At 47.0% G+C, this 20,898-nt stretch overlaps 1 protein-coding gene across 1 annotated transcript in view; it reads right to left on the bottom strand.

The window, feature by feature from the left end:
* The window catches only part of SLC44A4 (solute carrier family 44 member 4), a 183,622-nt gene that overhangs the window by 63,475 nt on the left and 99,249 nt on the right, over positions 1 to 20,898 (bottom strand). Inside the window, exons 4-7 of the mRNA XM_082264094.1 lie at positions 5,641 to 5,719; positions 4,456 to 4,555; positions 4,173 to 4,289; positions 3,922 to 3,982 (exon numbers count right to left, since the gene is read on the bottom strand). Of these exons, the coding sequence (XP_082120220.1) occupies positions 3,922 to 3,982; positions 4,173 to 4,289; positions 4,456 to 4,555; positions 5,641 to 5,719 (357 nt within the window). The remainder of the gene's footprint in view (positions 1 to 3,921; positions 3,983 to 4,172; positions 4,290 to 4,455; positions 4,556 to 5,640; positions 5,720 to 20,898) is intronic.

Genomic DNA, 20,898 nt, shown 5'->3' with positions numbered 1-20,898 from the left:
GCCCAGGAGAGGACAACTGATTAGCGGTTTATCTTTACGGGAAACTAGGGACGAGGAAATTCCACCTAAGATCTGCCCCTGACAGGATCTTAGGTGGGAGCGTTTCCCAGGAAGGGTCGGACAAGATTTCAGGAAATGCCTACAATGACTGCAATACAGGCACCGACCCTCCCTCCTCCTAAAGGCCCGCTCAGCCTCAGGAAGGCGAGTGAACCCCAGCTCCATGGGTTCACAGCCAGACACACCATCCCCAGGAGGCGTGGGAGGTGAGGGAGGAATGGGTGGGAAAGAAAACGTAGGAGCCAAACTGGTAGGAGGTCTCCGCAGGCGCTCCTTAAATGATGGTCTCTCCCTGAGCCTGGTTTCGATCAAAATCAGGAAGGAAATGAGAGCCTCAAGCTCGTCAGGGAGATCCTTGGCCGCAATCTTGTCCTTCAATGCATCGGAGAGACCATGAGAGAAGGCAGCCACTAGAGCCTCATTATTCCAGCCCACCTCTGCGGCCAGGGTACGAAATTCGATGGCATATTCGGCGATCATTCGTATACCCTGTTGAATTGATAGGAGCAGCTTAGCAGCAGAGGCAGAGCAAGCAGGAACATCCGAATACCCTATTAAAGGAGGCAACAAAACTCTGGTAAATCGGGTATATCACAGGATTATCATTTTCCCATAAGGGATTCACCCAGGCCAAGGCCTTGTCTGAGAGCAACGAGATTAGGAAGTCCACCTTGGACCTGTCAGAAGGAAACGCCTGAGGAACCATCTCATAATAAATGCCCACTTGGTTAAGGAAGCCACGACACTGACTCGGTTCACTCCCATAGCGCTGCGGGATGGGGGCTGAACCAGTCATCCCTCTAGTAACAGCGACTCCAGCTGCAAGAGCGGCAACCAGAGCAGCAGCAGGTGCAACAACAGGAGGAACCACTGGCCTAGCAGCACAAGGAGCAAGGTGCGCTGTGCATGCAAGCAACGTCTTCAATGCCTGAGCAAACTGACCCAAAAAGTGATCTTGTTGAGCGAGCCTGGTAACCAGCATGGGGAGAGCATAGGAGCACCTGCATCGTCAGGATTCTTGGCCCTTGTGTACTGTCAGGGTGCCAGGAAACCAGACCACACGAGGATGCAGGTAAAATGAAGCAGTTTAATGGAGAAACAACAATAAACGCACAGCAAGAGTCCAGAAGCAGGTAGCCTGGTGGAGAGCCAGGAGAGTCATCAGCCAAGCCAGGTCATGCACGGAGGAACACAGAGAACAAGAGACTGCTAGCAGAGATGCATCTTGGAGTACAAACCCAAGGGCAAGGACTGCAACCCATCAGGTGATCGATATAGTTACATAGTAGTTGAGGTTGAAAAAAGACAACAGTCCATCCAGTTCAACCTGTGTTGGTGTGTGTGAACGTATTCATTTCCCATACCCCTGAATGTTTTGTTCTTGGAGATGTATGTCCAAGAGTATTTTAAAAGTAGACATACTCCCTGCACTTACCACCATTTGTGGAAGAGAGTTCCACAATCTTACTGCCTTACTGTAAAAAAAACCCTTGCGTAGCCTAAGGTTAAATCACTTCTCCTCTAATCGCATTGTATGGCCTCGTGTCCTCTTACACTTCTTTCGACTGAATGTTTTTTTTTCTATGCGGAGATCACCGTTGAGGTGTTTGTAAATCACTATCATGTCAACTCTCAGGCATCTCTTGTAGTGCTTGTAAACGCGCCTCATAATTTAGGTCCTCCAATCCCCCAATTAGCTTAGTTGCCCTTCTTTGGACTCTTTCCAGTTCCAGCACATCCTTTCTGAGGATTGGTGACCAGAACTGGACAGAATACTCCAGATGTGGTCGGACCAGAGTCTTATAAAGTGGTAGGATTATAGTTTTATCTCTGGAATATATCCACTTCCTTATGCATGCTAATATTCTGCCGGCTTTGGCAGCTGCCGCTTGACATCGCATGCTATTGATTAGCCCATCTTCTACTAAGACTCCCAGATCTTTCTCCATTCTTGATTCCCCCAGAGGTTCTTCCCCCCCCAACACGTATTTTGCGTTTATGTTTTTATTCCCTAAGTGCAATACCTTACACTTCTCCAAATTAAACCTCATTTGCCACATAGTTGCCCACTCTGTTATTTTGTTCAGGTCATTCTGTAAGATTTCTGCATCATGATGTGAAGTTATTGCCCTGCTTAATTTTGTGTCATCTGCAAAAACAGATTGAGCTGATATAGTCAGGTGTGCAGCATTATCACTGTGCGACACCCAGGCAGCAGGCAAGTGATGATGCAATTAGAGTTTATAAGAGGCAGCAGTCTGCAAGATGGCTGCCAACAGGAGGGCAAGGTAAGACCTTGAAACATACATGGCAAAATGTACTACATTTCTACTAAATATAAAAGGTTAAAATTGTATTGAGTTAATAACAAATATTTGTACATTTTAAAAATTGGACCTTTATGTGAAATGGTGAAAACTGAATGTACGCAAAACTGTAAATAAAAAAATGTATTCTAAAAAACCAGAGATTACCATTTTTCACTTACAGCTTTCAGAATTTGAAAAGTCCCCTCAGGCATGGTTCATATTGGTGCGTTGCGGGAAACCCTGCGAATCCAGTGCACCCCGCATCGCACCTGAACCGCCAGCAGTTTACACTGCCCTCTGCGAACTGTAGCGGGTGTCAATACAAAGTTAAATGACACCCCCAGATCGTTTTGCAGATCACAGTGTGAACTGTGATTTCGGACAGGGATCAAATTGCCTGGGGGTGACCAGCTGATCTGTCAGTGGACACAGGACCTGCTCGGCATGACAGCTGGCCGGACACAGTCCGGTCAGCAACTGCAGATAGCAGGAGGAAAGCCACCGGGGGGGGGGGGGGGTTGGATGGATGAGGGGTGCAGGGGCCGGTACAAGTGAGGGATCGGCCTGCCTGGAAGGGGGGGGGGTTCCCCACCAAAGCCCCAGCAGCACCTGAAGCTGACAGAAGTGGCAGAGGAGGGATGTCGGCTTCTAAAGGTAGCTGCAGGAGATGGGGTTTGCAAGTGTGGGGGGGGGGGGGGAATCAGTGCTGGAGGGCAGGAAGGGGGGTGAAGGGGATAGGAAAGGAGGGTGGGGTGATAATTTTAGGTGACAGGAGGTGGCAGGAGGTGGAGAGGCTGGGGACAGGGAAGCTACGGCATGGGCGGGGGGGGGGGCAGTCACATTATACTGAGTAATTAGACTCCCCTCTAGTTGAATTCTTGCTAATTATGATCCTGTCTAAAATTTAGCTTTGCTCATAAGACGTTCATTGGGGTGTATTCAGTTTTGCAACATGGTCTTGAATCAATTGGTTAGGAAAAATACTTTATTTGTGTGTGCAAATTAACAAATCTTGGTTGCAATCAATGGCCCGCATTTGTGGGAGCATTTTGTAGTATAGTGTCCCATAAAAAAAATGTAGATTGGCAACAGGTTCTCTTTAATGATTTTTTTTTGTTGTTGTTTTTAATTCCCTTTGCTAAAATTGCCCATGTGACAGGCTGACAACACATTATACCCCTATCCTACGCTGATGAATACTAGCCACTGCATTCAGCACTGATAAGCATCCATAAAATTCTCAAGATGGCCTGTATATCAATTTCTGGGAAGTGAGAGCTCGCAGTCCAGTAAGCATGACCAGCTGAAACAATCACGAATCAGTGCTGATTAGAAGATGTCACCATCCAAAAGATGTCGGGCCCAAGCTGACCTTTTACCATGAAAAATAAAACAAAAAAAGGGGGGGGGGGTGTTCTTTTATTGTGAATGATAGCCAAAACCTGAATTGTGCAGAAACTGTGATCTACATCATTTAACTTCAACACATTCAAAGCAAGCCGAGAGGCTGAAAGGCAGAACAAAATTTTTGTAAAGCATTGGAGGTACTTACTAGGTTTAGAGGGAACCAGGAAGACAGGACATAACTCCCTAGACGCAATTTCACTTACACTCTGTATGGCAGGAAGAGAAAACCAAGAATAACTGCATTAATACAGGTGTTGATCCACTTTTTATCATGGACATAATAAAAATTATCATGCAGAAGGGTACCGTTACATAAACCTGTCAGGAGGTACAGTATGGTCAGATATGTCTGTAAATTAGCAGTGTACTGAAAGCTATTTGGCACTCCCTACTTACCAGAGTAGTTGTAGTTAGGTTAATACTTGGCTGACAGAATGTCTGGTTATAGACATCTTTCGGGAGGCCAATTGGTAATGCTGCTCTGAAATATTGAGGACATTCTGCGACACAAACCTAGAAAGCAGAACACTATTTGAGCAACTGACATGGCAACCAATATTAGAGAATGGGGAAAAACACAGTACTGCAGAATGAAGAGGGAAATTTAGGTTGTTCAGAGCCAAGAGTCAGCCAGAGTCAAGAGCCAAAAGTTTAGCACAGGAACATCTAGTGTAATTACCTGGGTGGTGGGACACTGCAGTCCATTCATCGATGCTGCCAATATGTTTGTACCGGTGAGACACTTCAATAAGTCAAAATATAGCACAAAGGGCTTGTCACTGCAAAACAAAATGAGGATAATAATTATACAGGTAAAAGTGTTGACCCACATCACATAGGAAAAAGGTTATTATGGAGGCACAGATCATTAGGTCATAAAGGTAAGACAGTGAGGATAAAATAAAGGCAGTCTTTGGGCCAAGCCCACAGATAAGACACAGAGAATCAGAGGGTCAGGGTCATACTAGAAAAGTGAAAAGGAGTGAAGAGTCATGTTCATGTAGTGGAGGCAAGGGATGAAGTGTCAGATTCATATAGGAAAAGAGATGAAAGATGAAGAGTCATGGTCATGAAGTAAAGGCTGGAGGGTCCAGGCAATATAGAAAGCAATAGAGGGACTAAGTCTTATGGGGGAACAGGGTAGGAATGAAGATCCATGGTCATGTACAGGAGGAAAAAAATGGTAGGTCCAGGCAATATAGTAAAAGAAACTGATGGTGCATGTCGCCATAATGGGAAAAAGAGAACAATGCACAGGATCACTTGGGAGAAGTGGTGAAGGACGATGGGTCATGGTGTTGTAGAAAAGGAAAAGGATGGAGAGTCCAGGCAATATGGAAAAGTAAAAGGATGGAGTGTCAAGGTCATATGGGAAAATAGAGAAGAAAAGTAAAATTTGGGAAATATAGCAAAGGAAAGGCATGAAATTTCAGGTTCACATGGAGAAAGAGGAGATAGATGAAGAGGAGTCAATTTCATCACCCCCCTTCCTGCCCCCCCCTGCACTGATCCCCCCCACCCCTGTAAACCCGATCTCCTGCAGGAAAGGGATGGTGGGACTTGGTCACGGTCACAAAGAAGAGGAAATGGATAGACGGACTGGGTCAAATGGGAGAAGGAGGGAGGAATGAACTGTCAATCATGTCGAGAAAATTGTTAGATAAGAGTTCTATGGAAGAAGAGGCGAGGGATGCAGAATCAGGGTAATGCAGTGTAGGAGTGGATATTAGTTGATAATGGGGTTTATACATGGAAATTAAAAGTTATAACAGATGTAATTTCAAAAATGTAATATTAAAAATAACAGCTTGTCAGGATAACAATGTAACTAGGAAATCTGAACTACATACAGATAATTGCTTACCTGTTTTCTCCAAATCCACAATAGAATCCAGTGGAATTTCTTGGATAGATCACTTGGCGAGGGTCACCATACAGCCATGCTGGAAAATAAAAGAAGTGTCCACCCAGGCAAAATAAGCATATATCAAAAATCATATAAAAAATATTACGGTCTGAAGCTCCACCAACATAAGTATGCAAATAATAAATACATACTTACGAAGTTCAACTTAGGAATGTGCCACCAACAGGAAAGCATATACAAGCCATAGCTGAGGATTTATATAGGCATGACCCAACTTTACTCACAAACCTCCCTCTGTCTAGTACATGGCTCAGCATTACATTTTTATTGTCTACCTTCTTCCTGGAGTGAGAAACGCTTAATCAGGCTTTTAAATTCTTGCGGGGTCTGCTACTGGGAAGTCCGTTCCTATTGCCATAGACACACACGCTAAACTACATCTCTCAAGAGCCCTTTACCAATGTACAATGTGTGGGAAGGTTGCTAGAGTAAAAGGCAACAGCATTATTTTGTTGGGAAATAAATGAACAAAGGTTTTAAATGCACCATACGCGAATAAATTTATAGCAACACATTCAATGAGCGTTTTCTTTGACACAACTGTAAAGCCCCCGTTTGTCCAAAGTTGTTTTTTTATTTGTCACCCTTCCCAGGTGTGAGATGCATTACTAGCTAGCATGTCAACATCATCAGGGATACTGTAATGTTAAGCTTTAATCAACCAAATTAAAAAAAAACATACTTGACTTGCGTGTTCTTTTACATATTGTACCTCTCATTTTCCCATTTGGGATGTGAGGACAGCCTGGTCAATGTTCCGTGTGTGTGTATATATATATATATATATATATATATACACACACACATACACACACACAGTATCTCAAAAGTGAGTACACCCCTCAAATGTTTGTAAATATTTTATTATATCTTTTACTGTGACAACACTAAAGAAATTACCCTTTGCTACAATGTAAAGTAGTGAGTGTAGAGCTTATATAACAGTGTAAATTTGCTGTCCCCTCAAACCATTATTTTCCAGCACTGCCTTAACCCTCTTGGGCATGGAGTTCACCAGATCTTCACAGGTTGCCACTGGAGTTCTCTTCCACTCCTCCATGATGACATCATGGAGCTGGCTGATATTAGAGACCTTGCGCTCCTCCACCTTCCGTTTGAGGATGCCCCACAGATGCTCAATAGGGTTTAGGTCTGGAGACATGCTTGGTCAGTCCATCACCTTTACCCTCAGCTTATTTAGCAAGGCAGTGGTCGTCTTGGAGGTGTGTTTGGGGTCATTATCATGTTGGAATACTGCCCTGCGGCCCAGTCTCCAAAGGGAGGGGGATCATGCTCTGCTTCAGTATGTTACAGTACATGTTGGCATTCATGGTTTCCCTCAATGAACTGTAGTTCCCCAGTCCCGGCAGCACTCATGCAGCCCCAGACCAAGACACTCCCACCATCATGCTTCTTGTGCATCATTTTTAGAAGAGGCTTCCTTCTGGGATGACAGCCATGCAGACCAATGTGATGCAGTGTGCGGTGCACAGTCTGAGCTTTGACAGGCTGACCTCCTCCCACCCCTTCAACCTTTGCAGCAATGCTGGCAGCACTCACATGTCTATTTGCCAAAGACAACCTAAGGATATGAAGCGAAGCATGTGCACTCAACTTCTTTGGTCAACCATGGGGAGGCCTATTCTAAGTGGAACTTGTCCTGTTAAGCCACTGCATGGTCTTGGCCACCGTGCTGCAGCTCAGTTTCAGGGTCTTGGCAATCTTCATATAGCCTAGGCCATCTTTATGTAGAGCAACAATTCTTTTTTTCAGATACTTAGAATTCTTTGCCATGAGGTGCCATGTTGAACTTTCAGTGACTAGTATGAGAGAGTGAGACTGATTAACACCTAATTTAACACATCTGCTCCCCATTCACACCTGAGACCTTGTAACTAACAAGTCACACGACACCGGGGAGGGAAAATGGCTAACTGGGCTTAATTTCTTAATTTGGACATTTTCACATAGGGGCGTACTCACTTTAGTTGCCAGCAGTTTAGACATTAATGACTGTGTGTTGAGGGGACAGCAAATTTACACTGTAATACAAGCTGTACACTCACTACTTTACATTGTAGCAAAGTGTCATTTCTTCAGTGTTGTCACATGAATAGATATAATAAAATATTTACAAAAATCTGAGGGGTGTACTCACTTTTGTGAGATTATATATATAAAAACGGGTAAAATAAGTATTGAACACATCACCATTTTTCTAGGTAAATACATTTCTAAAGGCGCTATTGACATGAAATTGTAACCACATGTCGGTAACAACCCATGGAATCTATACATGCAAAGAAACAAAAACAAATACGTTCAGAAATGAAGTTCTGTGTAATAAAATGTAATGACATGGGGGAAAAAGTATTGAGCATTTTATTACACAACTTCATTTCTGAATTTGTTTTGGTTTCTTTGTAGGTTAGGATTGCATAGGTTGTTACCGACGTGTGATGAAAATTTCATGCCAATTGTACCTTTAGAACTATATTTACCTAAAAAAAATGGTGACGTCTTAAATACTTTTTTACCCGCTGTATATATTTTCTGGATTTATTCTATTCCTACCACATTAAAAAAGTACTCTATGTAGCAACAGGAGGAATGAAAGGAATTGTGAAATCTCTGCATTCTATGCATTAAGGTGAAAAACCTTCTTGGTTGTAGCTGCCCCCCCCCCCCCCCCCCCGTTATTCCTACCTAAACCCTAACGTTTCAGCGACAAGCACAAGCCCAGCAGCTCCAGCCGCTGTCTCAGGTCCTCATTGGATAGATTGATAGCAGTGGGAGCCATTGGCTCCCGTTGCTGTCAATCAAATACAGTGACACAAGAGTGGGGGGGGCGCGGCTGAGTCCTGCTGTCTGTATCAATGGACGCAGCAGCAGGACTCAGGAGTGAGCCCGCACGGGTGCCCCCATGGAAAGCAGCTCTCTGTGGGGGCATCTGATGAAGAGGGGGAGCCAGAAGCAGCGCCGGGGCACCCCAGAAGAGGAGGATCGGGGCTGCTCTGTGCCAAAACCCTGGCATAGAGCAGGTAAGTATAACATGTTTGTTATTTAAAAATAAAACTAACCTTTACAATCACTTTAAAATGCCTTTAGCCAGTTTGTGATATTGCCCACACCTAAAACCTACTAGAGGATTATTTAATTTCCAAAACGTTTCCCCAGGGTATCCTCCTGTTCCTCTAAACCTGCCAGGATAATCTTCCATATTCCAAATCAACCCACTGTTTCTATTATTCCCATGAATTTTTACTCAAGTTTTTTTTTTTCTGAAATGATGGGCCTTTTGGGTTGTTTGGGGGTTTATGCTAGTTGGGATGATGATGATGCCAGTCTGAAGTATATATATATATATATATATATATATATATATATATATATATATATATATATATATATATATATATATATATATATATATATATATATATATATATATATATATATATATATATATATATATATATATATATATATATATATAAAAAAAATAGGATTTTTGTACTTACCATAAAATCCATTTCTCAGAGTTTATTGACGGACACAGCGCTCCATATTCAGAACCACTGGGTTATTTTGCCCCTACAGGAGTAGGACACTAGGCAGAAAAAACACTTGGCTACACCTTTGGGCAGTCCTAGGTGGTATACATTCCCCTCTCTGCTATAAGCCTTCAGTTTTGTAACAAGCAGTGTCAGAAGTATCAAAAATCCATAGAGGGGTGAGTGCTGTGTCCATCAATGAACTCAGAGAAATGGATTTTACGGTAACTACAAAAATCCTATTTTCTCTTTCGTTCATTAACGGACACAGCGCTCCATATTCAGAATCATAGGGACGGCCCCAAGAAGTTCCAAAACATGAGGGGTGGACAAAAAATTCCCAAGGCTAAACACATGAAGTCAACCAGGTAACAGGAGCTCAACAACAAAACAACTGAAGCCCAACCTGAATACATCCCCAAAGAGGGAAGAGACACTCTAAACAGCAGCCGGAAAACCTTGCGGCCAAAGGAAGCATCTACAGATGCCAAAACATCCACTTTGTAGAATTTTGTGAAAGTGTGCACTGACGACCAAGTGGCCGCCTTGCAAATCTGCGCAACTTACGCCGGATGATGGAAGGCCCAAGAAGCACTAAGCGCCCGAGTAGAGTGTGCCGTTACAGGGAAGGTAGGAGCCTGAATAAGGCAGGCTGACAACTCGGATACTCTTAAATAAAAGTACTTTATTTGTTACATGGGTACACAGGTACAAGCTATATGCTAGCCAACCTGTGTACCCATGTAACAAAGTACTTTTATTTAAGAGTATCCAAGTTGCCAGCCTTCCTGATTCAAGAATTTTACCTATGGTACCTGAACACTCTGGCTAGAGCACCAGATTACAGTTCATGGACTTCCACATTAGCAGTAGAGCTGGGGTAACAATTTGTTTTCTCTTAAGGAAGGAACCTGACACTTGATAGAATAGGCCTGAGTCACTGTCTGTCTGATCCACCTGGAAATGGTCGCAGAAGAAGCAGACAGCCCTTTTCTAGGCCATTCCGTGATCACAAACAGTGAGTCTGACCTCCGAAAAGACTCCATGGCTGCCATATACACCTGAATCGCCCGAACCACATCCAGGGCATGCACAGCAAATTCCTTGGAATGAGTGGGCCTGGGACACAAAGAAGACAACACAAGGTCTTCATTTAAATGGAAGGCAGAGACCACCTAAGGTAGGAATGACGGGTGTTGACAAAGAACCCCCTTACCTTTGTGGACCACCAAATAGGGGGTACAACAAGACAATGCCGCCAGTTCTGACACCCTGCAAGCATAGCCACCAAAAAAGCCACCCACTGGGACAGCATAAGCGTGGGATCTCCTGAATATTTTCAAAGGGAGACTTCTGGAGAATTTAGAGCATCAAGTTCAAATCCCACGGGAGTAGAGGAGACTGCACTGGCAGAGTTAGGTGTCGAACCCCTTGAATGAAAGTACACACCAAGGAATGTGTGGCCAAGGGTCGCTAAAAGAGGTCCGCAGACACCTGGCCCTTGATAGTACTCAAGGCCAACTTCTGTTCAACACCTCGTTGAAGCAAGGTCAAAATCTGAGCAACCAAATAGGAACGAGGGTGAACACCAATCGACTCACACCTTGAAATGTACCGCTTTCCACGTGCGATGGCAAATCTTTCTAGGAGGTAGACTTCCTAGCCTTCAGCACTCTCGGAATAACCAATCCAGGCAAACCTCTATCCCTCAACACCTGGCTTTCAAAGCCAGCGATTGTAAAGCAGGATGAAAGATCGGCTCTTGAGACAGAAGCGACAGTAGGGCGTCCTCCAAGGGACGTCGCCGACCAATCGCACTAGGTCAGCGTACCAAGACCGGCGAGGCCAGTCCAGGGCCACCAAAATGATTGGAATCACTTCTGCCTTGATCCTGCGCAGAAGCCATGAAAGAAGCTTGAGAGGAGGGAAGGTGTAGATCAGATGATACTGGCCACCAGAGCGTCTGTGGCGTCTGCCAGAGGATCCCGTGAACTTGCCACAAACCTCGGTACCTTTCTGTTGAGCCAATAGGTCCACCTTTGGGGTGCCCCACTACAGACATATCAGATGAAACACGCCTGGATGAAGGGACCACTCCCCTTGGTCCAATGCCTGCCGATTGAGATAGTCCAACTGTCAATTTTCCACACCTGGAATGTGTACGGTGGAGAGGGCCGGACAAAGCGTTCTGCCCACTGGAGAATGCCGGGTAGCTCCAGAGAGCACAACACACTTTTTTGTTCCGCCCTGGTGATTGACACAAGCTCCTGCCGTGGCGTTGTCCGACTGGATCTGTACCGGAAGCCCCTGAAGCCGATCCGTCTAGTGATCCAGGTACAGCCTCCTCGCTTGAAGTTCCTGATCAGCCCCAGGATGCCTCCCCACCCGGACAGACTGGCATTAGTCGTGACCACTGCCCAATACAAGGGGAGAAAAGAACCCTGCTGAAGAGCTGGAGAGCAGAGCCACCAGACCAGGGAACCCCCTGGTTTCCTAGCTCAGCCGAATTGGATTGTCCAGAGACTTTGGACACTTGTCCCATTTCACTAGGATCTCCCTATGGAGGGACCTCGTATGGAACTGTGCAAACGTGGCCACCTCAAAAAAGGTAGACATCATCAGGCTAAGCACTCGCATGCAAATCTGGAGGGAGGACCTCCTGCGGGACAGCAACCAATGAATGGCAGCATGCAACTTCTGGAGTTTGTCCAGAGGAAGAAACACTCTGGCCAGAGCTGAATCCAGAGTCAGACCCAGAACATCCAATTTCCTGGATGGGTTCAGGGCAGACTTCTGGCTTTTAGCAGCCAACCAAACTCCTTCAAGGTCTGGATAGTGATCTCCACGTTGTCCATTAATGCAGATGAGGACTCTGCTCATAAAAGGCCACAAACATAGTGCTACTCTCCCACAGCAGAGCGGAGGAAACACTGGTGTCGGGCACATATTGCAATGTGCAAGGAAGCATCTTTGATGTCGATAGAGGCTAGGAAATCCTGCTATTGTAGGGATGCCACCACTGTGCGTATGGACTCCATTCTAAATTTCTGTACCCGCACAAAACAATTCAGAGCCTTGGAGGTCTAGAATCGGACAAACCTTGCCCCCCTCCTTCAGGACTGTAAACAGGTTTGAATGAAAAAACCCTGAAATCGTTCCGATACCGGAACAATCACTCCCTGAAGCAAAAAGTCCTGCACCACCCTGAAGACCGCTTTCTGTTGGTCCGGGGATAGATGCACATTGAAAGGACAGAACCTTTCTGGAGGGCAAGAACAAAACTATCTTGTAACCGGACAGAATCACTTCTGGCAAGATGTGAGTGAGATTCTCTAGACTCGCAGACACGGCTCTTTCAGCATGAAGGTGCGCACTCACCCATATCTGGGGTGGGGGGGACATCTTTGTTGGTTTATGGGTCCATGGACCTCCTTGGTGAATGACAAATAGGTCCAAGGGCCTGGAAACCAATGAAGATGTCCCCCACCCCAGGTATGGGTGAGGGCGCACCTTCATACTCAAGGAGCCTTGTCCGCGGGTCTAGAGAATCCTTCTGGCAACTTGCCAGACCAGGGCTGCTAGGGACCTCCTGATGAGGGCTTGAAGGGTTTTAAACCCTTGTCAGTGGACCCTGAGGGACGAAGGAACGGCCGAAGATGAAGCTCCTTCTCCTTCCCAAACTGCAGAAGAAAAAAGTCCCCCCCCCCCATGAGACACTTAATGAGGTCATCCATGGTAGCCCCGAACAGGCGATCGTCTTAAAAGGGCAATTCAGTTAGATCAAACACTTAAGTCACAATACACGCCTAAGCACCACTGCAAAAACAGATAGCTTAGAAAATCAAGGGGGCCGTGTCCAGAGAGGCATTGCAGACAAATTGCAGCCCCTGGATAAACTGGTCAACCAGCTCAACAAAGGCAGGGGGAAACTGCTCACCCACCAGCTCATGGCGCAAAAGTTTAGCCCACTCAGAGTTTGCGACACTAGGGCAATGGCCAGAACTGGCCGTAGCGCCGAACCAGCAATAGTGAACATATTGCGGGCCACAGACTCCAGCTTTCTGTCAGACGGATCTTTAAAGCCGGGGATTCCCCTATTGGAATCATTGTTGCCTTGTTTAACCTGGAGACAGGAGGGTCCACCACTGGTGGAACAGTTCACTTCTTCAGAAGTGACTCTTCAAAAGGGGTAACTCACCGCAAAACATTTAGGAACCACAAAGGGACATTTGGCATGCTCCCAATCTTTGTAGACAAACTTGTCTAAATAGGCGGGATAAGGGAACACTTTATCTGTGCAAGAACAGCCACCTCAACTGCATTCTCCATCTTCAAAGTCTCCTCCACTGATGCAATCAGTGCACCAACCAGCGCCTGCTCATGCGCAGCTACAGTTGTGGAGGAATCATCCTCACTATCTGATCAGGGAGCGTGGCTACTAACCCCACAGGGCAACAGAGCAAAATTCAGGATCTGATGAGACCGATGAGGCAGGGGAGCGCTTTCTGCTAGCCTGCCGCCCAAAGGCCACCTCCACCCAGGAAACAAATGATTGCCGTCAGTGCATCAATGGAAGGCTGAGACACCCTGAGGGACCTGCTGCCTTCAAGAGGGGGTCAGGTGGGGAAACATGCTCCTTGGATTCCACGAGCAAAAAAGAGAACCCTCCAGCAACATGTTTTGCACCGCCCGAGGACTCACCTAACCTGAGCCACCGCACCCCGCACTACCACAGGGGTACCCAGAGACAATGCACCCCATATTCTGCTAGCAGAGAGAGGGAGGGACCCCACCATGACTCACCACCAACCCAGAGGAGCACTGGTCTGCACCTGAGATAGCCAGAATCTATGTGCAGCATCCAGGGGAAAAGGAAACCCAGGAGTTAACACCAGGGGAAAGAAAGGGAGGGCCCCCCCCCCCACAGCCATATTCACTGCCCCAAAAGCTTCACTGCCATGGCCGCCGCTCCTGTGAATGCCAGACCAACCAAAAATGACTCTGGACTTCACAAGCATGCCTGCCGGGAGAGAAACACACACAGGCCCCAAAATCACGGCGCCGACCAAGGCAAAATGGCCACCACACACAGCGCCCATGAGGCTCCCAGGGAACAGAAAAGAAAACCCTGGAGCCTAGGCCACACTCAGCAGTGGGAGAGGGGCCCAGGCCGCAACAGCACTATACTGGCAGTGCCCACCCCATCAGGAAAGTCTGTCCTGCCGGCGGCATGTCCGCCCGCCCCCCCACCGGTACTGTGCTGCACACACCAGCCCACATCCACCACTGTCCCACTGCTCTACCCCGAGGAGGGGTGCAAGGGGGCCCACACAAAACAGAAGGGACCTTTGAGGGGGGGTGGGAGAACCTGCTGCAGGCCCAACTGTCCCAGCGGGTGTCTGCGTCCACCCCCCACCTGATCCAGGAGGAGAGGGGAAACATCTTACTCACCATACCATGGAACCAGATGAGCACCACTCCAGACAGAACCTCTGACCACCAAAATGAGGGGCTGTCAGCCAGAAGGAACGCTGCAACGCAGACCAGGACCCAGTCATATGCGACCTCGAGAGGCATTTAACTCGCAGGCCAGCCTCCCCCAGTGGGGCTATGTCGCGACCGGCCCAGGGCGGAGCTCTGGTCTGTGCGCAATCGCTGGCCACACTGGTGAAACCACTAGATTTAGCTATCCAGCCCATCGCCCAGCCCGGCAGTTGAATGTAGATCTCACAAAAAAAAAAACAAGAGAAAAAATGCCATTTAAAAGAATAAAATTGCCAGAACCACAGATCACAACAGGGAGCTAGGCAGTGGCGGCTGATGCTCAAAATTTTTGGGGGGGGGCGCAAAAAAGAAAAATGTAATAGGTATTGCTTCACGGCAAAAAAACGCGGTAAAAAATTGCGTGACTTGTCATGGTCATGGTACAGGCATGGCACAGGTGATGGTATAGGCATGACACAGGTGATGGTACAGGAGATGGTATAGGCATGGCACAGGTCATGGTAAGGGCATGGCACAGGTGATGGTACAGGCATGGCACAGATGATGGTACAGGCATGGCACAGGTGATGGTACAGGCATGTCACAGGTCATGGTACAGGAGATGGTATAGGCATGGCACAGGTCTTGGCACAGGTGATGGTACAGGCATGGCACAGATGATGGTATAGGCATGGCACAGGTCATGGTACAGGCATGTCACAGGTCATGTCACAGGCCATGTCACAGGTCATGTCACAGGTCATGTCGCAGGTCATGACGCAGGTCATGTCACAGGTCATGTCGCAGTCAGGTCAGCGGTCAGGTCACAGTCATGACGCAGGTCATGTCACAGGTAATATCACAGTGAGGTCACAGGTCATGTCACAGGTCATGTCACAGGTCATGTCACAGGTCATGTCACAGGTCAGGTCACAGGTCAGGTCACAGGTCAGGTCACAGGTCAGGTCACAGCATCGCTGCAGCAGCTTCAATCACTTACCTGCTCTCCTGGGCTGGCTCGCTGACTCCACACTCACGCTGCCTGCGAGAAGTCCACGGCGGCTGCTCCTCTCCTCCTCGGTGGCGGGAAGGTGAGCGGCTTCTCCCTCTCCTCTTCGTTCTGCGGCGGGCAGGTGAGCGGCTTCGTTCTGGGGCGGGCGGCGGGAACTGGCGGGAAGGTGAGCGGCTTCGTTCTGCGGCGGGAACCGGCGGGAAGGTGAGCGGCGCCGGCTTCTCCTCTCCTCAAGACTCCTCTTCGTTTGTGGCGGCGGGAAGGTGACGAGGCGGTGACGGTGAGTGACTGATGCACGCACCAGCACCGCCCCCAATGAGGTCAGCAGGGATGTCCTGAATCATGATTGGTCCAGGCTGGAGTCTGGACCAATCATGATCCAGGACATCACAAAAGGGGGAGTGTCGGAGTGCAGTGCTCTGCGCCCAGGTGACCCCCCAGAAGGCCGCCAATCGAGTGGAAACCCCCCCCCCCCCATAGCCACCAGTGAGTTTGGCGCCCCTAGTGGGCTAAAAATTGAATTTTTTTTTTTATTTTTTTTTTTTGGGGGGGCGGCGCCCCTGTGCCCCCTATCGGCCGGCCGCCACTGGAGCTAGGTCCCTTCTCCTGACTAGGCAGATAAACTGAAGGCCTTTAGCAGAGAGGGGAATGTATACCCAGCTAGGACTACCCATTGGCTTTTTCGGCCTAGTGTCCTACTCCTGTAGGAGGCGATATAACCCTATGGTTCTGAATATGGAGCACTGTGTCCGTCAATGAATGAAAGAGAAAAAAGAAATGTTCATGAAAATAAGAGGAACAATACTGGGTTATTAAGGCATATAAATTGTAGGAGGGAAGATTATCCTGGCAAGTTTAGCTGGGCAGGAAGATCGGAGAATTTTTAAGAACGCAGAAGAAACTTTTTGGAACAGAATGGATTCCTCTAGTAGGTTTTGAGTGTGGGCAATATGCTGTGTACACAGGCATACTAATTCCTCCTACTGCTACCTACGGTCCTGTTTATATGGTAGAAATAGTGAATGCAAGAAAGTGCCGATGGAGATAATCCCCTACAGCCCAGTTTCCTTCCAGGTGGAGGAAAACATTATTTTCCATTAAAAAAAAAAAAAAACGCTTTAACGTGACAGACCCTTCTGTTCAGAAATATGGGCAGCTCATTGCTGATGTGGCATTAGAACACACCGACACAATTGTGCTTTGTTTAGTTAATACAGATATGATTTCATATCTTCAGCAATGTAAACCAGAGTCCAGATTACACCAGGAATTTTCCTGCCAAGCCTGCTTTAAGGGGATTTGTTTCTCGGTTCATCTCAAGTACAAATTATGTCAAATGTGGCACCAACGTTGGTTTGGCAGCAATGTTGTGTACAGAACCCTAGGCTGTGACCACCTCATCCACCCTCCTAGCTCAAGGTCAAAGCAAGAAAGTGGAAGTCATGGAGCTGAGGTAAGTAATGAAAGTAGGGCAGGGGAAGGGAAGGTAGGCCATGGCTGTAGACACAAGGGCTTGCTTCACCATCTTTTGGCCTAGCAGACCTTGATGTTCAATTAACAGAACATACAGCCCTAAAAATAGCTGGTTTTCCCAGTGTAGCATGGTTTCCAGGCCTATGGCCTGATGTGGGTCTGCCATTAGTACCGGAATCCTCTCCAGCCCATGTGAGCTTAGTCCCCAGGTGTGACAATTGAAACAGTGACAACTCCGGCATCTTTGTTTGTGGTTTTTATTATAAATTAAGGGGAAGGGAGAAGGGAATGAGTGGGATACTCCTCTCGGCTTGAACAAATTACAATTGGGACTTTGATCCTGGAAAAATGCCCGTTGGCGCTTCCTTGACGCTAGCCAGCGCCAGCCAACGCTCACTGATTCTGAGAACACTCTGTAAAACAGAGGAAGTGTTGAAACCCCGACCTATAGTCCAGTAGATCCAAGACTGAGAACTGTAGAACTGACACTGCTTCACTGTGTACTCCTGGCACTGCTTCACTGTGTAAGTCTTTGAATACTTTTCCCCCACCTGGCACAGCTTGAGGTAGTATTTTGTAGAACTGCAAATAGCTAACACTGTAACTGGCACACGCAATACAATTCAGGGCCCAGACTGCAGGTGCCCCCTTTGCTCCTTGAACTCTTCAGAGTCCACTGACTATGTACCCCCTTTACACTTCAGGGTCCTCAACCTAGGTACCCCCTTTACAGCTAGCTGACCTTGGATCCCCGAACCTCTTCCGTAGTGGTCCCCTCTGACACTAGGAAGACCCCCAGGGGCAATCTGCAGTACTCACAACCTGTGTAGGCTTTCCTGGGACTGGACACCTCTCTCTCTCTCTCCGCAGGCTCTCGGCACACCGGATCCCCTCAGCTCAACTCCGCTCTCTCTGGACTCTCAGGCGACACCCCGAGACATCCACCTTCCTCAGACAGGAGGAGAGACAGCCGCACTCTCCTTCCTGGGACTCTACTCCCGCCAAAGACACTGTGCCACGCACTTCCCCCCAAACTTATACCCACTCCCAGAATCCCTTGCAGCATAATCTGCCTTCTGGGGTAGTTACAAGCTGGGATGTGTCCCCTGATTGGGCTTCCCACACTTCCCTATGAGAAGCCTCTCACAGGAGCCAGTGGGGATACTTCTCCCCTCAGCAGGCACATCTGGAAGCCCTGACACCCTGGCTAGATAAATCACAGCTCTGCTGTTAAGCAGACAAGGCCCACTATGGTTTTACCTAGCACCTATCTGTAGGGTGCTACACCAGTTTGTAGTTTTACATTTTTAAAGGGCTTATATATGAAAGACACAGGGGCCCTAGTGCAATACTGAGCATCCCCATACCTATTCAAAACACAAAACAAAAAAACAAAACTGAAAGCCGGTTCACACAGAAAAATCAGCTAAGGTGTTGCAAGTATACCATGGCTATCCTCCGCTGGGAGCCCAGGTAAAAGCAGACCGGAAGTCCATATGAAAAGTGCATGAATAGGAGAAAATCCAATGGTAAACAAACTTTGTGCTGTATAGAAGAACCTCAAGTTCCAGCATGCAGGTGGAGACGGCGCTTCTCTCACGGCAGAGAAAACAAATAGAAGCCCCCAGTGAAGCAAAGAGACAAATGGCTTCTTACCAGATGATGTTGGCTTCCAAACTAATGGAAAAGCCAAAATAAGCATAAAGGGGTTAAACCCATCAGGTGCAGATCATCAGAGAAGTGTAACGTTCATGCGTTTTTGTTTGTGGATGGATTTACAGCTGCAGAATTATTACACTCAGTAGCCTTGTAGAGAATCTGTTGAACAACATATCCAACTCTCAGGACTTCATCACCGTGTACAGCCTGTTATATACTATATATATATCAATAGATGTTTAATGGAGGGATAGAGTATATGAGGATATAGATGAGAGACAGGCTATTGTATGGTGAGCACTAGAAGTAGTATTAGGAGAGTTGCAGGTGATGGTAAAGCAGATAGGTTCTGATGTCAAGTATAGTGCAGATGGTAAGAGGACACAGATGGAGTATACTTAGACAGAGTAACCTAGTGCAAGGATAGTTCAAGGTAGTCCCAAGAGCTAACAGTCTTATGCAGGTGATAGTGAATAGATAGATAGATAGTCTTGGTAATTGCAGTAGATGACAGTAGGAGATTGGTAGCAAGAATCCCCTGCGGGGTACTTATCACTTAGATAGGTTTAGGAATAACAGTGTCCATTGGAGAGGGGTGATCCCGTAGCGAGATACGGATCACCAGCGAGGTTTCCGGCTTCAGCTCAGCAAGGAAGGTATGTCAGCAGCTCCGACTTCTCAGGCGTAGGTGCGATGAACATGTGGGTTTGAACGAGCGATGAGTGAGAGCAAACCGGCGATTGAAATAGCCGCTCATAGCGGCACTCGGCAGTGATGTCATCCGGTCTTAAAGGTATATGCGTCCTTTGTTATACAAGATGGGACGCAATTAAGAGAGGAGAAATATGGAAGCAAGGGTACCGGAACATTACAGTACCCCCCCCCCCTTAAGGCCGGCTCCGGAAGGCCTCTAGAACTGTTTTTTCCGGATATTTCGAGTGGAAATTGCGAATCAGTTTAGGGGCATGTATATCAGAGGTATCCAGCCAGGTGTCATCTTGGGGCCCATAATTCTTCCATCGTACAAGATACTGGAGTCTTCTTCTATTGAAACGGGAATCCAAAATTTCCTTTATCTCAAATTCTTCTCCACCTTCCACTTGTACAGGAGGTGGAGGTGAGATAGTAGGCCTTATTCCTTGGTTAGGAACATGGGGCTTCAGTAGAGACACATGGAAGACAGGATGTATCTTGAGGTCTACTGGCAATGTGAGTTGTACTGCAGCTTTACCAATAAGCTTCTCTATTGGGAAAGGTCCCAGAAACAGAGGTCCAAGTTTTTTACTAGGGATCTTTAGTCTCAGATTTTTTGTAGAAAGCCAAACAAGATCCCCAATGGCATATTGGGGAGAGGGTTTCCTACGGAGGTCGTAGTACTTTTTTTGTTGGCTATGAGCATGAGATATGGTATTGTTGAGTAATCCCAGAGAATCCTTTATCTGGGCAAGATAATCAGATGCCACTGGATTACTTGATGGTAAGATACGTGGAGGAAGGAGTGTGGGATGAAACCCATAATTCAGGTAAAACGGACTTTGCTTAGTAGTGCTATGAGTAGCGTTGTTATAGGCGAATTCCGCCAGTGGGAGGAGATCTGCCCAATCGTCCTGTAGATACAAAGTATAGCAACGCAGGTACTGTTCAATGCACTGGTTAACTCTCTCCGTCTGTCCGTTGGTCTGAGGGTGGTAGGGAGAAGTGAGGTTACGCTCTATTCGCAGTATCTGACATAGAGCTAGCCAAAACTTTGAAATAAATTGTGAACCACGGTCAGACAGCAGTGTTTTTGGAATACCATGTAACTTAAAGACATGTTTCACAAGTAATTCTGCTGTTTGTTTGGATGAAGGTAGTTTTCGGATAGGGGTGAAATGTGCCATCTTGGTCAGATGGTCCACTGATACCAAGATGGTGTTGAATCCTTTGGAAGGTGGTAGTTCCACTATGAAGTCTAAGGATACCACTTCCCACGGAACGTGGGGTATCGGTAAACTACAAAGTAATCCTGATGGT

This window comes from Pelophylax lessonae (genome assembly GCF_965119305.1).
Source record: "Pelophylax lessonae genome assembly, chromosome: 7".
Classification (NCBI taxonomy): Eukaryota; Metazoa; Chordata; class Amphibia; order Anura; family Ranidae; genus Pelophylax; species Pelophylax lessonae.
Note: the sequence above shows the minus strand (reverse complement) of the source record. Positions and strands in the feature narration are given on the sequence as shown.